This window comes from Lingula anatina, chromosome 3, assembly GCF_051362555.1.
Source record: "Lingula anatina isolate TDL-2025a chromosome 3, LinAna3.0, whole genome shotgun sequence".
Taxonomy (NCBI): Eukaryota; Metazoa; Brachiopoda; class Lingulata; order Lingulida; family Lingulidae; genus Lingula; species Lingula anatina.
The window spans coordinates 14,738,359-14,759,856 of NC_141769.1; the positions used below are offsets into that span (position 1 = coordinate 14,738,359).

The window sequence follows — 21,498 nt, forward strand, 5'->3', positions numbered from 1 at the left end:
TTGAGGATCTCAACGGCAGTCAATAGAAACGGACTGAAAATTAAATTCATGGCAAGGATTCCACCTAATCGAAAGATCTAGGAAGGAGTTTACTATCCTTAGCTCGTGTCAAGGGTAATGAAATGGAAAGGATTTCAACATTAACACATTAAACGGCAGATCCACTCATGTGGCGAGAACACTATTCTTGGGTTCGGAATGAGCGGCTTGGTGCTTTTAGGAGTTGAACTCTCAATATTTACATTACCAAGGGAGAAGTGCTTAACATTTTTTTCTTTCTATATCTTCTTTTTTCAACTTAGTATTGGTATATACAGTAACAGTGGAAATGCACTATCTGTAAGTGTGTTTACTTCCGAGTTCCAACCCGAGTTTGTGTGCGTGTGTTAATTTTATTTCCATTTGTCATATAAACGTGAACGATAATAACGGCATTTCATATGACAGCCCAAATAATAAAACAATAAAGAAAATATAATAATAAGGAAGGCAACATTTAAAGGCAAAGAATACAAACTGGCAAAGGGAAATAAGCCATCAAAACGGTATTTGATTCTGTTTCCGGTAATTTCCTATAAAGACTAGTGTCAGGTTTTCATTTCCCATCCATTCAAAACTTTGTCACATAAAACGCCCTTTCTAGGTCAATTTCCTTAACAGATTGTCGTCACAAAGAACCTCAAATTTTTAGATGTGGTATAAATTCACATAATGTTATAATGCTTACAAATGAAGCACAATTCGCTACTTTCACCTTAAAATAAAACTATACAACAGAGTGAATCAGAAAGCATAAAATATAGTGGAAGCAACGTATAGGTAAACTGCAACAAATTTAAGACGAAAGATGCGACCAGAACTTAGTGCATCTTTATAGGCTCAATCACTTACAGCTAGTTCGTTTATTTACTCTGGTTAGTCAAGTAGCAAATGCCCGCGGCAGTGCAAGCCTTTTTTGATAGATTCTCGCATAGATCGAACTTAATGGGTCGATTGCGCGCGGTCGTGGGCGCAGTAAGTGATGAGCTTCTGGTCAGCAGTCAGCAGCGTCCGGCTACTCTGTCCGAATGGGGAGGGATCTTTAACAAAATCAATTACGACGGAAGGGGGAGATTGCCTCATTGGAAAGGATGTCTTTGGACGGGAGAAGATGTATCGATGATTTGACCGTTTCATGAGTGAACATTGTTCGTCTTGGTACACTCAATGTAGAAGGAAGTGAAGTATCGGAATACACTAGGTTCCTCAGGCGTATTTTTTGTCTGCAACTTTAATCGACAAATTATCATTTGGAAAGCATCATATATATTAATTTATAATAATTTAGGAGCACTTTATAGTTCCCTGCATTGAAATAAGGACTACTGAATTAGTTTGAACCGTCTACGTATATTTAAAGTGAGGCTTAAACTAAGATATACATGGCCGTTTTGTTTCATATATGTGAATTGACATAATTGAATAATTCACCAAAAACATCCACAGGAGGCCGTTATGCAACCAGCAGCTAGAAATATCCATTGGTGAACGGCACAAGTATCAGAAGGCAACTCTCTGACTGGCAGTATATATTTACTCAGCGCCTGCCGCACGCGTGTCGGCACGATAGAACTTAGATTCGATAGAGAATTCCCTCCGTCGGCACAGCAGTCTTGTTGCCGGAAGTTAAATTCGCGGGTGCGCAACTCCAAACCATTTCTCCACCTCGTCTCCTTAACAGCCCGTCTACCTGGACAGCGAACTCCTCACGCGACTGATTCAGTGACTGACTTCACGGCGGCTCCTCGACAATGTACAGCGGGCACATTTTACAAATATTAATGATATGCCTGTCAATATGGAGTTTCGTTCCTAGGGCTACGGGGGATGAAAAAACGTATGATAGTTCCACAACTGCCAGTTTACCATGGATTGAGACAAGGCAAGATTCTACCATGGAAATAACCAGTGCTGCCAGGTAAGGTGTGTTCGCTGTACTGTGCATACCTATGGGAGATTTCTCTTTACCACAGGTGCGTGTGATATACTGGAAACTGTAGCTATTTTCTGGGTAACAATGCGTGCTCTTATTCACATTATTCCCTTTTCATTTGGAACATAATTAGTGTGATAATTCCGTAGTGTTAAGTGTCCTTAAAATGCTCAATCAAAGCAAACGCGGTATTCAGTACATTCAATTTCATACCTTTAATGGAATACCTACAATAAAAAGCGCTTTGAACCAATTTTGTGAGACAAATGAGGCACGACTAATAAAGGAAGTTTTTCATCCATGAAGCCTTTATCTTTGGTAGAACACTCGTTCGGTACAAAGAATCTTTAGAACCCACAGGAATATTAAGGCAATATGTCAAGCGCTAATATAATTAGCGCCATAAGAGAAATGGAAACGTCATGTCAAAACTTAAACAAACAGGAAATTGTGTGTATAAACTTTATTCGTTTTGTTGAATTGAAATTCATTATGACTATAATATAAAAAGTGAAATCAAAATTATGTCCATTTATAAATCGAAGCCTCGATCGTTCTACTGCCGGGAAACTCCGTGTTAACGTGTATTCCTTAATTAATGTAAAAACACCACAAAAGAAGAAGTCGGTGAAATTAGACTAAACTTTTGTTTTAAAAAGATATATTCCATATAAAACTTCATTCGGTATACAGTGTAAGGTTTTCACAGGTCTAGGTTTTGGTGTGTTTTCCGTGTAATTAGCTAACGGACAGATGACATTTTGTAACTGCTTTGCCTACAGAATAAATCAATATATAACTATATATATTTTTTTTTCGATGATTTCTTTTAAAATAGTTCTTTCCAAACGATTGCTAAGGTCATGCAATTTTACTTAAATATATATGGTCCAATGAGAAATTCTGACGTGCCAAGAACATGCACTTAATCAGTGAGCCATGCTACTGTACATTGTGAAGCGTTTTGTTATAATATTTGTTTAACACCTGACCCTACTTCAACAACAAAAATTCGGCCACCGTCTGGTAGAGATGGCTAAGATGATCACGAAACGAGAAAATGCTGGACAAACATTGACTTTCTGATTTTATCCAACTTTATGAAACACAGGTGGATAACGCTGGTTAACATTTCCTTAACATTTACCGAAGAATGCAACAATTAACAATGCACATATGTCCTGAGTGTGGAGAAGAAATGATATATCTGTGAAAGAGTAGAGAAAGGAAGAGAAATTGTAATAATTTGCGTTATTTGTAAAATTGACTAACTCCATGCAGGGGTGTTCATGCTCAATAATCACACAGCAAACTAGATATCTTGTTAAGTATATGTACTATGTATTAGCTGCAGGTGATTGCAGCGAACTATAGGTACAAAACGCCCCTTTAACTCTGGGATTAAGTCAAGTACATATTTTGGCGTTAATTTATCCTCAGATATCAGTGACCAATAGAGACGTGGATAGTAAGCAAATAATATAATTGTATATGATGATTTCGTGTGTTTGCATGTTTGCTTTTTATCTATATAAGTACATAGCAAAGGACAAAAAGTCATAAAGTGTACAACAGTGGTTTCAACTGCCTTGCGGAAATAGGATTTCTGTTTTAAATCCGTGGTTAGTTTGGAGCCATTGAGGCGAATGATCTCATTGTCCCCTATACATACGTTACATGTTATACAGCGATTGATTGAAGGGCTGTGACGTAACATAAGTATGTGACGTAACGTTGATGAAACTTGACGGGAAACTTAGGTTTATCATGGCTTACATGCACACAGTGTGTTGATACAAGTGTTTTATGTAGAATAAGAAAAGACACTGTGTTCTTTATCTGGGAGGGAGAGAGAGAGGAGGAAGATGTGAGAAGTCTTCATCGCGGGTGGTCAATAAAACAACAATTAAACTGACATGATATTCAGTTGTAATTGACAAGATATGCTTGAGTTAAAATATGCCTACCTTGGGAACCTCTTCGATTTGGTAAACAACACTATACATAATGTGAACTATTCCTACCCCCTACGGTAAAATAAACATGACTACACATATATTCACCGCTGACCGACTTAAACATACCTTTTGTACAATTTGTGAAGACGCTTCGACGTCGAAAAATATTTTTTATTTACGTTACAGAAGCAACCGGACAATTATTAAAATCACAGCCATTCCTAACCGTGGTATTATAGTCTTATTATCAGTAAAAATTGCGTAATTAAATTTACTTAAGGTACGCTGACCTACTACAGAAGATTTGTTGAGTCGTATTCGGGGTCATTATCGTTTTCTTTTCATTTCGTTCATGAATATGACTGCATGGAAGACGAGAGAGAGAGAGAGAGAGAGAGTCTGAGAGAGAGAGAGCGAAGAATGAAATTCAGTCACATTAAGATACCATTTTCATCTCACTGAGCTTAAATTCAGTTTGACTGGGAAAAGATTCCTTTTTCTACTTTTGAAATAAAATCAAAGCAGTCCAGGTTTGGAATGCTCTTGTTCATCAGTAAACGTAACGTGACATACCCCATGAAATATGCAGTAATGTACAGGAATTTAATCAAAATGCAACCGGAGCGAGATTCTTGATATGTCGTGACTGATTGTTGCCTGTCAATCAAAACAAGTCAATATGCACCCCCCCCCCCCCCCCCCCATATTTCCCTCTTTAAAAACAGAGAGGAGCACACCGTTATTAGGATTCAGTGGCCACTTTGTGCCCAGGGCTGAAAACGCCCCCTGAAATAAAATAAAAATTAATTGGGTCTTAGACATGGAAATACGCAACGGGTTAGTGACACGTTTTAAACTCAAAATACATTTACTTTAAAACCAGTCGAAACGGCGCTTACGTTTCATTACAGTTCTGGTGACTTCTCTTGTATTTTACTTCTGGAAACACGATACAGGGAAAGGCCCCAAAATTTGCTGAGCTCTAGAGTATTACAATCCGTAAAACTGGTGCTTGTTTCGGCGTACGTGAACCACCTGGCAGATTCCCATTCTCACATTTTTCCAGGAAATCGATCATGCAAGACAGTGTCTTATTGTAACAGTAACACTGCTGTTGTATTCTGCAAATGAGAACCGGCATCTTCCCATATGCTGCTCCGTATTAAGATTAACGCCGTGCTAAATCTTGTTGGCTTGAACGGCTTGATACAGACGTCTGTAATCGAATATTGTATTCAACCCTTATGTTTCTATAGTTATAATATACCAGAAACCCAAAATAATCAGGTTTGAGTTTAAAAGTGAACATGATGGTTTTATGGTTTTGTAAAAACTGGACAAGAAAATTCCAAACTTCGATAACTCTATACTTGGAATTGTCTTTCACATTTCTTTTACTGTTTGTACTTCCGTAGATTCAGTCTTGCAATGCTCTTTAAAATGTACAGAAAAATATATATAGTATATAAAGCATCTATCTATCTATTTATCTATCTATCTTATTTAAAATTTGTTACTTTCTCACGCATGTAATCATTTAAGGGTTGTTAATTTGCTCTTTTAAAGTTCAAAGTGGTGTGCTGATCAACTGAACGCCCCATTGTTCTCCGATGTAACACTATATTTGTTATTTTTGACTCTCTCTCAATGCAATGAAAGCCCAAATCTTCATTGAAAAGGCATATTTATTCTTGAATTTATAAAGTTACGATCTCACCTGACTGTAAGCGTTTGTTGCTGCTCAGGGGTCAAGTATGGCATCCATAGGTCAACAGGCGTTGCGATTTTTATGATGAAAGTTCAGCTAATCGTTCGGGTTTCATTATCTGCATCACGCACGGGACAGACTAAATATGGTACTTCCTAATTATTTGACAAAGCTATACAAACAAGACACCCTACTCTAATTCATAAACATCGTGCTGGACCTACAGTAAGAGGGGAGCATAAACTCTTACACGGGGACCAAGTAGCCACTCAGGGTTCACATTTCATTCAAGCTAGTCCTTTGATATTCTGGGCCATATAAGAAAAAAAATTTAAAGTAAGCATTGTTCGTGGCACGTATGAAACCGGTTCATCTTTAAAGAATTTGTCCTCAATCAGTAATCTTTTCGAATTTTTCTGCACTCATCGCCCTGCGACGGACCGCTATTTTCGGACGTCTACAAGGCAGTTACATTATTAACGAAGGTAATTGGTAAGCAGGTCGATACGTTAATTGAGTGGTCCAATTCATGAAAATACGTAACCTCGCTTATTACTAATGGAACAGTAATGAAAAATTAAGATTCAAGCAGACAAATGAAGTTCGGGGAAAATGCTTCGCAAACCTAAGCTGCTCGTCCCCTCCAGTTAAAAGATTAACACGCCAGTAAGAAACTTGTGATCTAGTTAACAATGATCAATGATTAGGCAAGAATAATTGACTCTACTATTTACTCTTTTAATATGATCAAACGGTGAATCGCACAGCATCGGGATCAATAGAAAACACAAAATGCTGGGGAGAAAAGGTTAATATTATTATGACATAATACCAAGAATTGCAGCAGGGGCCGGCTTTATAATAATATAAAGCCATAATAGTCACCTTTATGCTTTAATCATCGCGGTTGTTCGTATATTTGTGCAGCTATTAAGTAATGGAGTAGCTTTATCCTCTTACCATTTACGGTAAAGCAGGCGAATTTTCTTTGTCGACTTGGAGCTAGTATTTAAATTGATTGGTATTGTGTGCCCTGAATGTGAAATGCTTAAAACATATTTGGATGGGATAACTAATTAAAAATAGAATTGCAATATTACATACTGAGACTCTCAATACTGAAAGGCGACAAACACTTTCGGTATAAAAATCGATTTGATGAATGCGAAAAAAGCTCTGTCTTTAGAATGAATGCTATTATGAGGTCAGAAATGGAGTTTAGAAAAGTATCGAAACTCGCAAGGTAAATATACTTGAATTTCTTGTCGCCAACATGTAGGCCAACCAATAAATACACAGAATATTAAATGTATCGTCCCTTATATTAAATGTTGAAGTAGCGCAGTTTTACCTATTAGCAGGCGTGACAGGACACATACTGGGTACACTTATATAGTAGCAAACATACCTTTAAAATGGCATGTAACAAACAATTTAAACCAGCTTGTACCAGCACTAATATTAAAAGTTTAGAAATGAAAAAAAAACGCGTTGGCCAACGATTTTCAACCTGTACGAAACTTAACTTTCGTAGCTATGTTATTTATACCTGCATTCATCCAATAAAGGGAAACACAACAAAAAGTTTCAGTTATAAATGCGTAGAACTTGCCGGCGCACTAGGATACTTTTTAAGTACATCGATAGCTTATCCAAACAATGCATCATTTTTTGATTATCGTGAGCCAAAGCTTAGTAAGTTTACATATGAACAGATAATCGAACGCTTTGCCTGCAAATTTAGCATACGGAAATATAGCCGTCAGTCTACTGGTTTAAGGTGACGTTCGCAGTAGGCTAGGTATACAATAGGCTTTTATTTTCATTATTCAATGGAAAGAAGATATGACGTTTTGACAACGGTGAATAAAAGAGTTGGTTCTTTTGGCTGTTTTATAAACGAGAGGTGGATAATTACTTCATTTATAACTACCACCTCCAATCTACTGATGGATTGTTTGGGATACGGCAGAATAGATCGACTTCCAATGTATAGTAACTTACAAAGGAAAATACCATGCGTCCCTCAAGTCCGTAAGGCAAATTGTATCAGGGTATTTCCGAAAAACCAGCTCTTTGACGATCCTCTAGTGAATGGCAACCTACGTTTTGCATTAAACATTTAACATATTGTTGATTAAATTAAGTACTTACTTCTGTCTGGGAATGTTTTGATACAATTATGAAGCATGTCTCTGTTTGAGAAGATTCAAGAACAAAGTAAATATCTGAACTAAAAAAGGTATATTAATATCCTTTTAGGAATATCAATGTTCCTTTTTTAGTTTAGATGTTTAAAATAGGTATAATTATACCAAGGAAGTATATTGGTTTTAGGCCTACATACACGTACTATCTTTACATGTATAACGTAGTAAAGTTCTCGGGGTCATTGCTAAATTCATTCAATCAAAGTTTCAGCAAATGTTACATACTGTGAATGCAAACGGAAAGGTCAAAATCCCTCAGTACCCAACGCGTTCAGTTAAGCTCAAATTGAAGCTTATGTGTTTTGAACACAACCGCCCCCTCCTCCCGCGCCTTCATTTGTACGTACATGTCTTAAGGGCGTATAAAATCAAAACTACGAATTAGCCAGTGGCCATGATAGACGCTCATATTGGGGAAAACCCAAGCTTCAGCTAATTGGATCGCAATGCATGTACTTCAAACGAACCAAAATACAGCTTTCCTTTGCAATTTGACGTCTGAGCAAAATAGTTATTTGATTTGATTTTATTGACTACTCCCCTGCTGTGATGTATTCCCCGTGGAAATTGTGGTTGTTTTCAGAGGATCGTTTTCCTTTCCTCGAATTGACTTTGGGTTGTTCTTACATTGACAATCACAAACACAGTAAGATTATTTTCTGCATTTGCCTTCTTGAAAAGCTTGTGCTTGAAGAAGGGTTCCACTTTATACAGAGACTTTTAAATATGTCTTAATTATAAAAATATGACGATTAGGTATGTGATTTAACTCAAAAAGTTTACTCTTTGTGTAAAAAATCAAGCCTTTTTTTTTGGGGGGGGGCGCGGGGGGTAGAAATGCAATATTCTGTAAATTGCCTTTGTTAATGGGTTGTGCCTTATTGTAGTAAATGTCACAAGTGATAATCATTATCTTGTAATATGAAATGTGTTGCTGTACTCACAAAGTGGTCAGTAAAGTATAAGAAAAAAGGCAAAGGGCAGTTAAGGGTCAATCCATTGATAACTAACACATTTGGCAGCTAAATCAGAATTTTCCACCTCAAGTTAGTAGGAGTCGGGCGACAGTGATGAACGATGTTTTTGCGATAGGAAAAGGCATCATCGTGCTTGTTTACCAGCATCAAAATGTTGACAAATACCAGGTGAGTCGCCCAGCACCTGAAAGTGAAGCAAGATCAATTATAAAAAAAAATAGCATAGACTTCAATTCGATCAGTTGCCAGCGTTTTATTTTGAAGCTTAATATAGCGCGCTGTAATAGGATGAGATGCCACGTGACAGAGTGTCCGCGGGTGTGTGATTCGATTATCTTTTAAATTGGCAGGATAAGATTCTGGACAGAAACATAGAATTGATACCTGGATCTTGGATGAAGACGCTTGCAGTGAAGAGGAATTGATACCGTGCAGGCCTATGCCTTGTTACTGTCCCTTTTTGTGAATTTAATCAAGCCTGTATTATTTTTACCAATATCAGGTTTGAAGTATGCGCAAAATTATTTGTTTTCTAAAGGTCGGACACTGAAAATGAAATAAACTTTGTTTAGTGTTTCGCATACCGAACATATGACTCCAAGGCGTTAGTATCGGTACACAGGTACCAGATACATCGTTCATGTAGTACCATACCCTGAAGGCCAATCAGCCTGTTGTAATTTTCTTCTCTCAAAAGGAAATTTAATCGGTACATAATCGAGTTATATGAAAATGTTTGTCAGTTAGCACATTTATGGCGTTGTATTGGCATTTTTCTACCTTTGAATGAAATATATTGCCTATTTACGGTGAAGTGTTTGTTGAGTACCTCTCGTTTACTGACAGGTAAACGCTAGTATTTCCCTCTCCTTATAAAGGTTTATCGCTCCAATTCGGTATTCCAAATTTTGTCACGGGCCGAGTATCACAAATTATTATTCTTTATGTAATTGGACGACAATTTGAACACGTGGAATTAAAATAACCCAGAGGGGCTTCATTGATTCACTTGTACCGAAGATCTGTTCAAAGATAACAGTATTGAGCTCTACTGGGAGTCCTTTAGGACACGTATGTCATATGCTTTATTTATTTCACGCGTGTAAACAAATTATGAGCTGATTGCATCATGTTGTGTACGCATCATTTTCTCTAATTAAAACGTGTCGATTTCTTCAATTAAGAATGTATGTGTTTCATGGGAATGAAATGAGTGCAGTATCTTCGAGCGGGGTCCGATTTCTTACCGCACCCTGGTCACTGATTTTTGAGTGCGGACAAACACGATGTTGGTAGAATAAGAGAATGATACTAATGTGACATGGGAATTATTGTAATAAGTGTCGACAAGAACACGTCCTTAACCTTGACACGGGGACAAAAATTTTATAAGTAGTCAGTGTTATCATTTTTGCTCAATCAGAAAATTCATGAGCAGGCGAGGACAAATCTTAGAACATTCGATTTTCAACTTAAAAGATAAAACGCGTTGAAAGAGTTACTTTATTAAAATTTATATTAATACTTTTTGTTTGTTTGTTTTTTTCATACCAGTTCAACCACCCCGCACCATCCCTCGTACACAGCCACGAATCCACCAAGAGAACAGATGCCGGAATACATATATGACATTGGAGACCCGACATCAGACGAGAACGTCACCTACATCTTGGATTCCCTCCTCAAGGGGTACGACAAGAGGCTGAGGCCGAACTATAACGGTAAGCACTGGAGGGGAAGTCACGAAACTCAAAAGTTTAAAAGGATGAACGGAAAATGTAAAGTATGTTCATTCATGTATCTTTATCAGTAAAGTGACCCCCCTCCATGGGGAAGCTGCAGCGAGTTTTTTCTGTTATCATCTCTAGTGTTATTTTGATGTTTATTGTTATCCTGATTTATTAAGGCATGTTACACGCACCTGTACCCACAAAGAGCTATCCCATCAATATCAGAATATATTTATCTTTTTAAATATATTGATTTCTTAAATCAATGAATCAAATTAGGGTTTATGGGTCTAAGGAACTTGTAGATGTGCGACTATTACAATTGAGCAGTAAAGGCGTTACATAATTTTTATTGATTTTGGTCGATGGTTCATCATTTTGTCTTTTAATCGCCAGAATCATTCGCACGAAAAAGGAGCGTCTTGGGCGGAGGGGGGGGGGGGGGGGGGGGGGGGAGAGAGACCTGGTGTAGGCCTATCCTGTGCCGTTCGCCTATAGCCTGTTTGTTTGTTCAATTGTTCACATTTCATATTTCCTAAGTGGGTACATTTTTGTCTTTAATATATCTAACAAAAGATTTATAAAGGCTATTCCTAGACATCATGCGACACTTTTACCGACCCGTGTCCTTCTCGGGTTTGTGCCCTGCGGATGATTTCCTTTGATATTGGTGAATGGTTTCCTTCCTTCCTGGGAGACAAGCGTACAGCAGTTAGTTTTCCTCTCGTCATTTAACCAGACATCGATGTGTTTTTTCTTTGCCCAAGTCTTGTATGCTTTATGGTACAAATGGCGTTAATTGTTATGTTTTCCTTGAACCTCGTGCGTATGCTTAACCTTTTATGCAATATGTTGATTGTGTAATTGAGCTGTATTGGTGATATGTTGTATTCATATAGTTTAACTTTTAACCTCTCCTTTGTGCTCTGCGACTGTTCCGGAAAAAATGGCTGAGCATGTGAATTGTGAAATTATTATTTTACAAACCGTATTCTAGGCACTGGTTCTCAAATACATTGATCTATATACTAGTATTTGTTCTAGATTCAAAAAGAAACCATCGATTTTTCACATTAAGTTTATTTTGATGATAAAGAAATCATTCGGTCGTTGATTTGTAGGTGTAGTTGTTGTGACCTTTTACTGACAAAAGGAGGAGAACAAATATCTTACTTCAACCTACAGCATCTGTGGACCTGGACTTATGTATTTTGTATGCAAGACCACAGACAAATTCAATACCTATCCGAGGTTGTTTTACAATGGACCGAAATATCTTGCAATATAGTGTTTACTCACAATCAATACCAGAACATTGGGTCGTATTTTAAGCTGCCTCGACCAAAACCTGTTTCAATTCTCTGTACTGCAGGACATTATTAACCGCATCGGGTTATTAATTCATCTCTCCGTTTAACCAAGAGAATAGAACCGATTTTTAAGGGGATGCCAAATACCCAGAGGCAATAATGCTTCGTATTTTCTTAAAATAAATATTTGATGGTACTTCTCTATGTCCGTCGGTTGTAATATAAACAGGGCAACGAATTAGTTGTCAACTGATTTTTGACAGTTCCTCTTAGTCAAATAAAAGAAAACAATGCATTATATATCTGAGATGCTTTGAAGTGGAAAACTACTCATTTGAAGGCAGAATTGTTGCAGAAAGATAAGATCAATACGTGTTTTGCCAGTAGTGTAACACTGACAGCAGTGCCCAAAACCCTTTGTAAGGGTAGTGATTTATTCCTTTTGGCAAACACCTTTAACAGAATTTAGGTGACTGTCTGAAATCATAGAAAAATATCCTGTGACTCGGAGTGATGCAAGGTTTAAAATAATAATAATAATAATAATAATATTAATATTAAAAAGCAAAGAAATGAGGTATGCTGTGGGAAAAGTATGTACTCGTGGGATTTTAATAATTGACTCGTAGGGGACCAATGTATTTGAGCACATCCCACTGTCTGGGATTCTGCCAGGATGGCCGCCAGTGAAAAAAAAGATAGTTAACGTAGTCGCCACAGACAGCTGTTGCAATAACGCAGTCCACATTGGCAAGTCTGCTACCTCGGGACTGTGCTAACTTGGATTGACAGGCCGGAATGACCAATGAAATTAAATTTGGTTAATCACATTACATGCTGGATTTCAAAAATATCCTTAATTCAAAGAAACTACATGCACATTGCCGGCGTTATATAATTTCTTCCCAATGGGTAAGTTTGTCTATCAAATTGCCAAACGTTCGGATGGCGATGATGATTGACTTTCCTTGAAATGTATCATTTCTGTGATATTTTTTTCTTAACGGGGGTTGTTAGCTGCTTGGAGCTACTAACGGCGAAACTCAAATCTGTATAACCCTAAAAGGGAATGCTTCGAGTTTTTAACTTAATCCTCTACTTTCATCTTCCCCACTATCAGTAGGAACTGTTTTCCATGAACGCACACTACAAGAGAGAGAGAGAGAGAGAGAGAGAGAGAGAGAGAGAGATGGAAATTACATTAATTCATAGAATATGGAAAGGGTCCAACGTATAGCGGCTCGACGTACAATGCTATTATCTAGCCTGTATGATCCTTGTAGCACCTGAACAGACTTTATCATTTCTGTCAAATGTAATTATACATGTATATGAAAAAACTTCCGTCCAACCAGTACGTTTTTTCTAAATTTTCCTAAATTGATATGATTGTTATTTCTGTTTGATGACAACGCCGTTATCATGTCTTTTCAGGCCCCCCAGTCGAGGTAGACGTTAACATGTTCATTTCTACTGTGAGCTCCGTGTCAGAGGCAGACATGGTAAGTGTGCAGTATAGGATATTATCGACAGGCATTTTGGGTATACCCAAAATGGGGATTCAAAAGTGTCTAAATAACGTTCCTAGGTGGTTCCTGTGTCATATTGACGATAGGTAGTGCTGTCACCTGGCGGTCATACACAGCGGCTTAGCCTGATAGGCCCCATTCTCATAGACACATCGGTCTACGTGGCTCAACCCAACTGTGTGGGGGTTCTCGCTTAGTGCAATCAGCTTAAAAGATTAACACTCCCATTCGCGTAGAAGGCAGAAAAGTCGATCATTATACTGTTAAGTTGGGAACAAGAAGAGGCGTTTTGTCATACAGTTGATTGCACTTAGCCAGAGTCCCAACAGAGTTGGGAATGGGGTCTCAGTGCAACTATGGTCAAACTGACAGAAGACATTTCTAACTTAAATTCTTTTTGTTACTTTTCAAGGAAGTCTTTTTTACAGAGGATTACTACATACAAAGTGCAGAAACGCAACCTGACAGCCAAATACTAAAGATATAGGCCCTAATGGCACATATCAATATGACTAATAGTTTGCATTGAATTTTACAAGAATAGTCTATCCTACAGTTTTTGTTGTCTGACGGACGTCTGAACTAGTTAAAAGAAATGCCTGTATTTAGCAATGATTTTATGCACTCTTAAAAATCATTACCGTTATATTGCAGGAACTACAAGCCCCGACTTACGTTTCGCATTATCACGAAACTAGGTGAAAAAATTGCTGTTACCTAATAGCAAAAACTGCTATACTACTATTTGCAGATCACATGCCATGCTGCTTACATTAATCAACTTGTACAAAACATTATTTAGAGCAATAACACCATGAAACACACTGAGCTCAATCGATATCACCCTGGTTTACAAAAAGTAGGCCTATTAGTATCAGTTCCAAAACTGACACTTGATTGATGTTTTACGAAATTAGTAAGTCCGATTCGGTCTCCACCATTGCCAACTGCACAGTTTAGTTGCCCGCCGGGCACTCGGTCTTACTTGGTGAATGTAACGCTTCGGTTTGCACAGTCGATTCAGTTACTGGTTTAGCAACCATGATTGAATTGTCATATCTCCCATGGACAGACAGAATCGCTGGTTAGACATCTTCCGCCCTCTTGGAAACAACTGTTTGAATTTCATGCATGATCAAAACTATGGACTTGGTCCAATTTTCTTGGGAGAGGGGGAGGTGCGGTATAATGCACTTGGTTCGGAAGCAGTACATTTTCTGTGCTGCTGTAGATTGAAAATTGGATACGAAAAAAGATGTAGCTTGCTTTAGTGGGTTCGATACGTTATCAAGGTCTACATTTGGCAAAATAGCTTTTTTCCATATGTCTTATATGTAAAATACTTATATCTTGAGATAAAAGAACAATAACAATTAACCCTTTCAGAGCCAAAACCCCCTTTTTGTTGTTTCATTCACCACCTCATGCACTTCTGCGCATAGGGTGCCTTAACCGTCAGTTTTGCTGCTTTGTAAATTGGTGTGAGATAATGACCGGTTTCCGATATAACTCAGTAACTATGTCAGATATTACCATGAAAATCAGCTTGATCGTGGACTAGTGTGTGAACTAAAATCCGGCGTCAATCACGATATTGCATAAGACATATTCATTATTTCGACTCTTTTATTGATAAAATCAGACGCAAGCCTTTCAATAAAATTCCCGCATTGTAGTAAAGTTATTGTTGTGATAAAATAGGCCTTAAAATGGTGTTGATAGCTGTGAGGTGAGTAGGATCTGTTTAAAATCGAAATTATCCCCCCCCCCAAAAAAAAAAAAAAAAAAAAAAAACTCCGCTGTTACATGTACGTCATCAACTCGGTTTAGCAAATTCACCCCATGTATTTTTGATGCAACAGCATTATCTCATAACACACCAATGTTTATTTCCACATTATCTTATTATTATAAGCGGATAAGTAAAAAGCCCTCAATACCCATTAAAAGATAAAACATTAGTTGTGTCGAAGTCTCCGGTCAAGCGGAAAATGCCTGTCGCTCATACGATTGCCTTTATTTGAACATTTTGGCGAGTGTGATGTGTTAAAAAATCGAAAATACAGTCTTTACCCAAAGATCTCTACTGTTACATATATGTCACCATCTTGAGTGAGCAAATTCACCCCATGTATTTTTAAAGCAACAGCATTATCTCATAACATAATAATGTTCATTTCCACATTATCTAAGCGGATGAGGTAAAAAAAAAAACTCGACTTCCATTAAAAGATAAAGCATTTATTGTGTCAAAGCCTCCAGTCAAGAGGAAAATGCCTGTCGCTGATCCAGTAATCGTTTTTAGAAATTTTTAGTAAGTGTAATAATTTAGACTGGATGTTGCGGCTTCAAGGTGGTTACAGACGATTATGCTAATGCAACACACCAGCGTGATAACCGTTTTTATTTCCACAACGACGAATCAAATCAACCCGTTCTCAATTCTGTCGTGGTCCTTGTATAATACTTCACTTTTTTCCTTTTATTTTCTTAACGTCAGAGTTTGAAAGGAACAAAAATGAAACATTTTTCTTGTCAGAGCGTGCTACTGGAACTTGGAAACAGTTGTTTCAAAAATCAATCCAAGCTTTTCAGTCTTCCTTTGAGATGCGGGACTCCCAGAAAATGAGTTTGTGCGATTCACTGGATAATAACAAATGCAACTCGTTAAAGGCCCCATCGATCTCAAAGCAAAGTAGACGGGCACCTGTCAGAACTAAGCACAGCCAGTGAACAAAAGTGATTTGCTGGATTTTCAGAGCAGATTATTGCAAATTTGTATCTGTTTACGAATTTTGTGTCAGGTTAGATAAATGATGAATAAGGTTTTATTTTCATTAGTGAGGAGTGTTGACTACTGCACGTGCATTTGTTGGACGGTTGTTGACTACAGTTCCATTTTCTTCTTATTACACCATCATGCAAGCAAAACCTTTATACTGGATAGCGTTTTTACAATAAAAGCTTAGGTGATTTGGGATATACTTTTTTACCCGACTTTGGCATATCTTTCAGCAGGAGGCATTTTTTGGCATAGCTTTATGGCATTTTTATTTTTACTATATTGTGCAAGATATCTTTTTTTTTTCGTAACTTAAATATTTATACAGTTTTCGCAATAGATGCTTATAATATCTGACACAAACTGCTTTCAACCTTACACCTGGCAGGGTCTTTAATAAATACCATGGCTTTTAGGAGAAAAACATTCCGGCATGATGTTATGATATTTCTCTACCATGTTATTATTATTATTTCATTTTTTGCGACTCTCTTGTGCCAAATATCTATTTCAGCAAAGTGAACTGGATACAAAATCCAATTTCAAAAATAAGAAAAGTATAGATTAAGTATAGATATAGATAAAGTATAGATCCATTGATCCATTGTTCTGGTGAAACTATTTGTTTTTTAGATTTACGGTCTTTTAACACTCTGCTTCAGGACTTCACGCTGGACTTTTATTTCCGCCAGTACTGGAAGGATCATCGCCTGAGTTTTAACAGCTCGTCAATGGAAGAAATCTCCTTACCGAACAACCTACTGAGCGAGATATGGGTACCAGACACGTTTTTCGTCAACGCCAAGAAATCAGTATTTCATTTTGCCACCGTGAAGAACGCTTTCTTGCGACTTACAAGACAGGGGGTTGTCTACTGTAGTTTTAGGTAAAGTTAATTTTGACTGCACATGTATTTACATGTAAATCCATCAAATGGCATAGGATTTGTGATTATTAGTATTAAAATATCCGGGAAAAATACCATAACACTGGCCTGTCTGCAGTAATAGCGGCAATGATAATAGTTTCTTGTTAATTAATAGTAATTTGGTTTAGAAACTGCGTGTGTTCCGCATTGCGATAGGCTAATGTTGTGTTTGTTAAAGATTACTTTTTTCCTATTTTACTTTGTACAGGTTAACTGTAACCGCATCTTGTCCCATGGACCTGACATACTTTCCAATGGACACCCAAATCTGTTCTCTGGAGATAGAAAGCTGTAAGTACCCTGTAGTTACGCCTTGCACCACTTTTGCAAAAAATCTTAAGTCGGGTTCCTTGGCTAACATCTTTGTTACCATCGTTACATGGACACATTCACACATGTAACCCTATCAGGCACAGTGTTACGGAACAGTCATGGATGCATGCACACACCCTAGTCAACTACGGATTAAAAATTCTTTGTGAAACGGGGGGCTGTACGCAACGGGGCACTACTTTCAAAATAATTTCACAGCATGTTAAATAGCCAAAAAATAGAGTTTATTTCGCAAACATATAACAACAGTAATACCCGCGGAATGAAATTATTTTAAAGCCTCAGAAGTTACATGTAATACTATGTTAAGCAAATAGTCACCGGCACAAGATATTCGTCAGATAATGCGCTAAATGCCATGTTGCCAGACGCAGTGTGTTACCTAACAGCAGCAGCGAGACATTTGAACCGAGATGACTTGACCTATCCCAATCTAAATATTTTGGCCCTAATGATGCTAATCACAGTTTGATACTGGCCAACTCTATCGATTTTGGAATGTGAGATTAATAATTAGGGTTGTGGAAAGTGAGGTGAAAATGTTGGAAATGGGTGAATGTCGACAGAAATGTATCACTAAAATACTGAATAAACGAACACGGTTACGTGTCTACCTTGACAAAATGGGATATATTAGTACAAGACATCTATAAAATGGACAACGCTATAATTAACGCTGTTTTTGTTTTAAGACGGCTACAAAAGTTCGGATATCAAGTACAGATGGTATAGTCCTGATGGAGATCCACTGGGGATATCCGAAGATGTGCAACTGCCGCAGTTTGTCATCAGGGGACACAGAGAAGTCGTCAAGATATTTCAGCTGAGCACAGGTAATTCAAAATCCATTTAGTATCCAGATACATGTGGGCCTTTCCTCAGGTGGAAGTGGAATTTAGATTTTGCCTGGACCAGATCGATGCTTAGTGTAAGACTGGGTTCCCATGCCTAGATCGATCTAACTGGGTCGACCCTGCTAAATTGCTTTTAGCTTAAACGGCTTATATGTCTGGCACGCCTACTGAAGCCGCTAAACGATATCTAATTGCCCTCTAACAGCTTCAGTGGGTGCGCGAGACCTCTAAGCTGATAGCAATTTAGTGAGAACCCCCTTGGAGATGGATCGATCCAAAGTTAGTAGGATAGTCTCTGGGAATGATCTTTTAATTGTGTCAGGGAGAATAAGTCTTTAAAAAGTAATAAAATAAAAATAAAAAAAGGAGTGACAAAAAGGAAAAAATGCAGAAGCCATTTCGTTATTAAATGTTTTGACCTCCTTACCGAAGGATACCACACCTTTAAACTTCAATAATGAATAAAATAAAATAAAATAAATGAAAAAAGGCGCCTGCAACCGCTATTGAACGTTTGTTTCTGGTATGATATATAGCTTATTGATGAATCATCCTTTTCAGGCAATTACTCAAGATTGGCGTTGGATTTGTATCTGGACAGAAACATGGGTTACTACCTAACACACATCTACATTCCATCTATCTTAATAGTAGTGATTTCCTGGGTTTCCTTTTGGCTGCACGAGGATGCTGTTCCCGCCAGAATTGCCCTCGGTATCACCACAGTCCTCACCATGACAACGCTGATCTCAACAACCAATCAAGCGCTGCCAAAGATTTCCTACTTGAAAAGCATTGATGTCTACCTAGTCACATGCTTTGTGATGGTGTTTGCATCCCTTCTGGAGTACGCAGCGGTTAACTATCTTGGCAAGTTAGCAAAACATAAAACAAAGTTGCCTGAGATGCCCAATCAAAGTAAACAGAAGGGAACTTCTTCCTGCAAAAAAAGCCCCGACTTGAGAAACATCCGAGAGGGATTAAGGCCGTTTGCTGCGATGAGCATGGCATGGCCACCTGATCCAGAGAAGGGGCACCATCAAAATGCGGTAAGTAAATTTAAAACAGGGGGTGGGGCGTCAACTACGTGACATGTAATTTTTTCTACATGAACAACTTAAGAGCAGTATTTATTTAAAGATGTAAATTAAGTAGTGATCATTTGCTGCAAGGCAATTACCTTTTTGTTCCAGGAGGCCCGCATGAGCTCCATGGCAGAGCGCTACCGGACCCAGTACCATCCAATTCCAACACGTGACCCTGTCGCTAATGGTGACGTTAGTCAGGCTGAAGATTTGAAAGACAGTCGGCAGCGGGAACCAAGCCAACATCCGGGGCATGCAGGCTGGAAGTGCGGGTGCTGTACGCTTTCGGCGACAATATTAGACGATTACTCGAGATTTTTGTTTCCGCTGTCTTTCATAGTGTTTAACATATGCTACTGGACTATCTATTGGCACATCAGTAATCTGACAATGTCTTCAGATTTCACGCCTCTTTAATAATGAAGGATACAGCAATGCATTCCAATTAACAATTTAAAATTAAATACTGTAAATCTAAGAATGACTTTTTGTTGTTAAAGCAACAGTAGGTATGGCGTAGACAGGATAAAAAAGAATGAAAAAATTACATAGTAAAGGGAAAAACTAATGCAAATTTCTTGTAACCGTCCATAAATGTTTGAGTAGTTGCTGAAGCGAATACAACAGTAGACCTTGGGTAGGTGGTCGTATTTGTAGAAGAGCGACCCAGTGGGAATTTATTTATGGACGGAGTTATAAAGTTAAAAAACTGGCACGGTTGGAATAATCTGTGATGTCGCTTTGAAGAAATAAGGAGTTGTGTTGAAGGCTGCGTGCAAGAAAGGTATGGCTGATAATCAAAATACTGTGAAGATGGGTATTTTTTTTCACGGAAAGATTCGAATTAGCTTAATGTGGTCACCATTTGCACTAATTGGTGTGTCAGACAAGATTTTCATTTATGCATGAAACATCGATTAACACAAACTCTATTTTTTTTTCTTAATTAACGAAAGACCTACAAGCTCATTCTGTGTACCGGTAGGAATTTCAATTAGTATAATCTCATCTTTATAAGCGTTTAAACGTTCACATCCAGTATATACATATAGCAGTATTCACAATGTGCAATCACATCGTTCGTTTTTAGATTTTAAAAAATTCACTCAACGATTCTCAGTACTTTTCTTCAAAAGTTGTCTCATAGTTACATTTACTTGATGTATTTACTGTTCGTGACATCATTATCACTGAAGTGTACCATAATCCGAGATAGGTGTGTTTTATCATATCATTCGTCATGCAGCGTTTATTGAATAAACAGTTTTACCATTATTAATTTGATTTTTTGAACGTTGTATCAAGTTTAAGGGGGGGGGGGGGGTAGAAATCTACTTCGCATCCCTGAAATGCCAGCGTGTACATCAATGACAATATAAACTTATATTCATTTGTTAAATAAAGAAGGTAAGTCATGGGGGTATATATTTTAAATGGACAAAAAACCAAATGATGTTCTTGGTCTCCCTTTTTAAACCTAATCTCAACTACCGCATTTTGAGGAGCGATCGCGTACATATTCTTTGAGCGAAACGTTAAGGCATAGAACTGTGATCTCGCCCTCAGTACTGAAGTTGAAATTTTCAGTCTTGTTTTCTTTTTTTTTAATACGCAAGAGGTGAAATCAAACGCACTCTTAACACATAAAGACGCAAACTCATTTTCAGAACCCACTACGGACGGGAAACACTTATGATTATGGAGTATTACGAAGCATTTGTGCCTGTGCAGTATAAGCAAGAGCTGATGCTGGGTCTTAAAACATTTTTGCCTGATAAGTAAGATATCATGCTGGTGGTCATAAAATTTAATGTATTCTGTCCGGTTTTTCTCGCCGGATCTTATTTTTTCTCGAAAGAAAAACAAATTTTCCAGCACACAAAGTATTGCTCAGCCCGTTCTTGCGCTTGATTCAATGTTTTTTATAACAGTCCTAATTGAATAACTTAATTCTACACTATCAGTCATTTGGGCCACCGTTTCTTGTACATTTCAGAATAAATAGAAATATTACTTTTATTTGAAAGGGGGGAGGGGGAGATGTGGTTTTAAGATCTGAATTGGGGGGGAATAGATAGTTACTTTGTATGTTAAGGCAACGAAAACGGGACTTCGAGGCATT

At 37.8% G+C, this 21,498-nt stretch overlaps 1 protein-coding gene across 1 annotated transcript; it reads left to right on the forward strand.

Moving 5' to 3' along the window:
• The first annotated feature begins 1,002 nt into the window (after nucleotides 1–1,002).
• Nucleotides 1,003–20,655, forward strand: LOC106181276 (gamma-aminobutyric acid receptor subunit beta). The gene is made up of 8 exons (XM_013565605.2): nucleotides 1,003–1,957; nucleotides 10,380–10,546; nucleotides 13,300–13,367; nucleotides 16,839–17,062; nucleotides 17,313–17,395; nucleotides 18,130–18,270; nucleotides 18,853–19,340; nucleotides 19,485–20,655. The coding sequence occupies exons 1-8, from the start codon at nucleotides 1,791–1,793 to the stop codon at nucleotides 19,791–19,793; spliced, it is 1,647 nt and encodes a 548-aa protein (XP_013421059.2). The 5' UTR covers nucleotides 1,003–1,790; the 3' UTR covers nucleotides 19,794–20,655.
• The last annotated feature ends 843 nt before the right edge of the window (nucleotides 20,656–21,498 follow it).

Excerpts from the sequence above, each read along its gene's own strand:
- LOC106181276 (XM_013565605.2), top strand. The coding sequence starts at position 1,791 with ATGTACAGCGGGCACATTTTACAAATATTAATGATATGCCTGTCAATA. Across the intron at positions 13,368-16,838 it reads CCGTGTCAGAGGCAGACATG|GACTTCACGCTGGACTTTTA; the intron begins GTAAGTGTGCAG and ends ACTCTGCTTCAG. Across the intron at positions 18,271-18,852 it reads GATATTTCAGCTGAGCACAG|GCAATTACTCAAGATTGGCG; the intron begins GTAATTCAAAAT and ends CATCCTTTTCAG.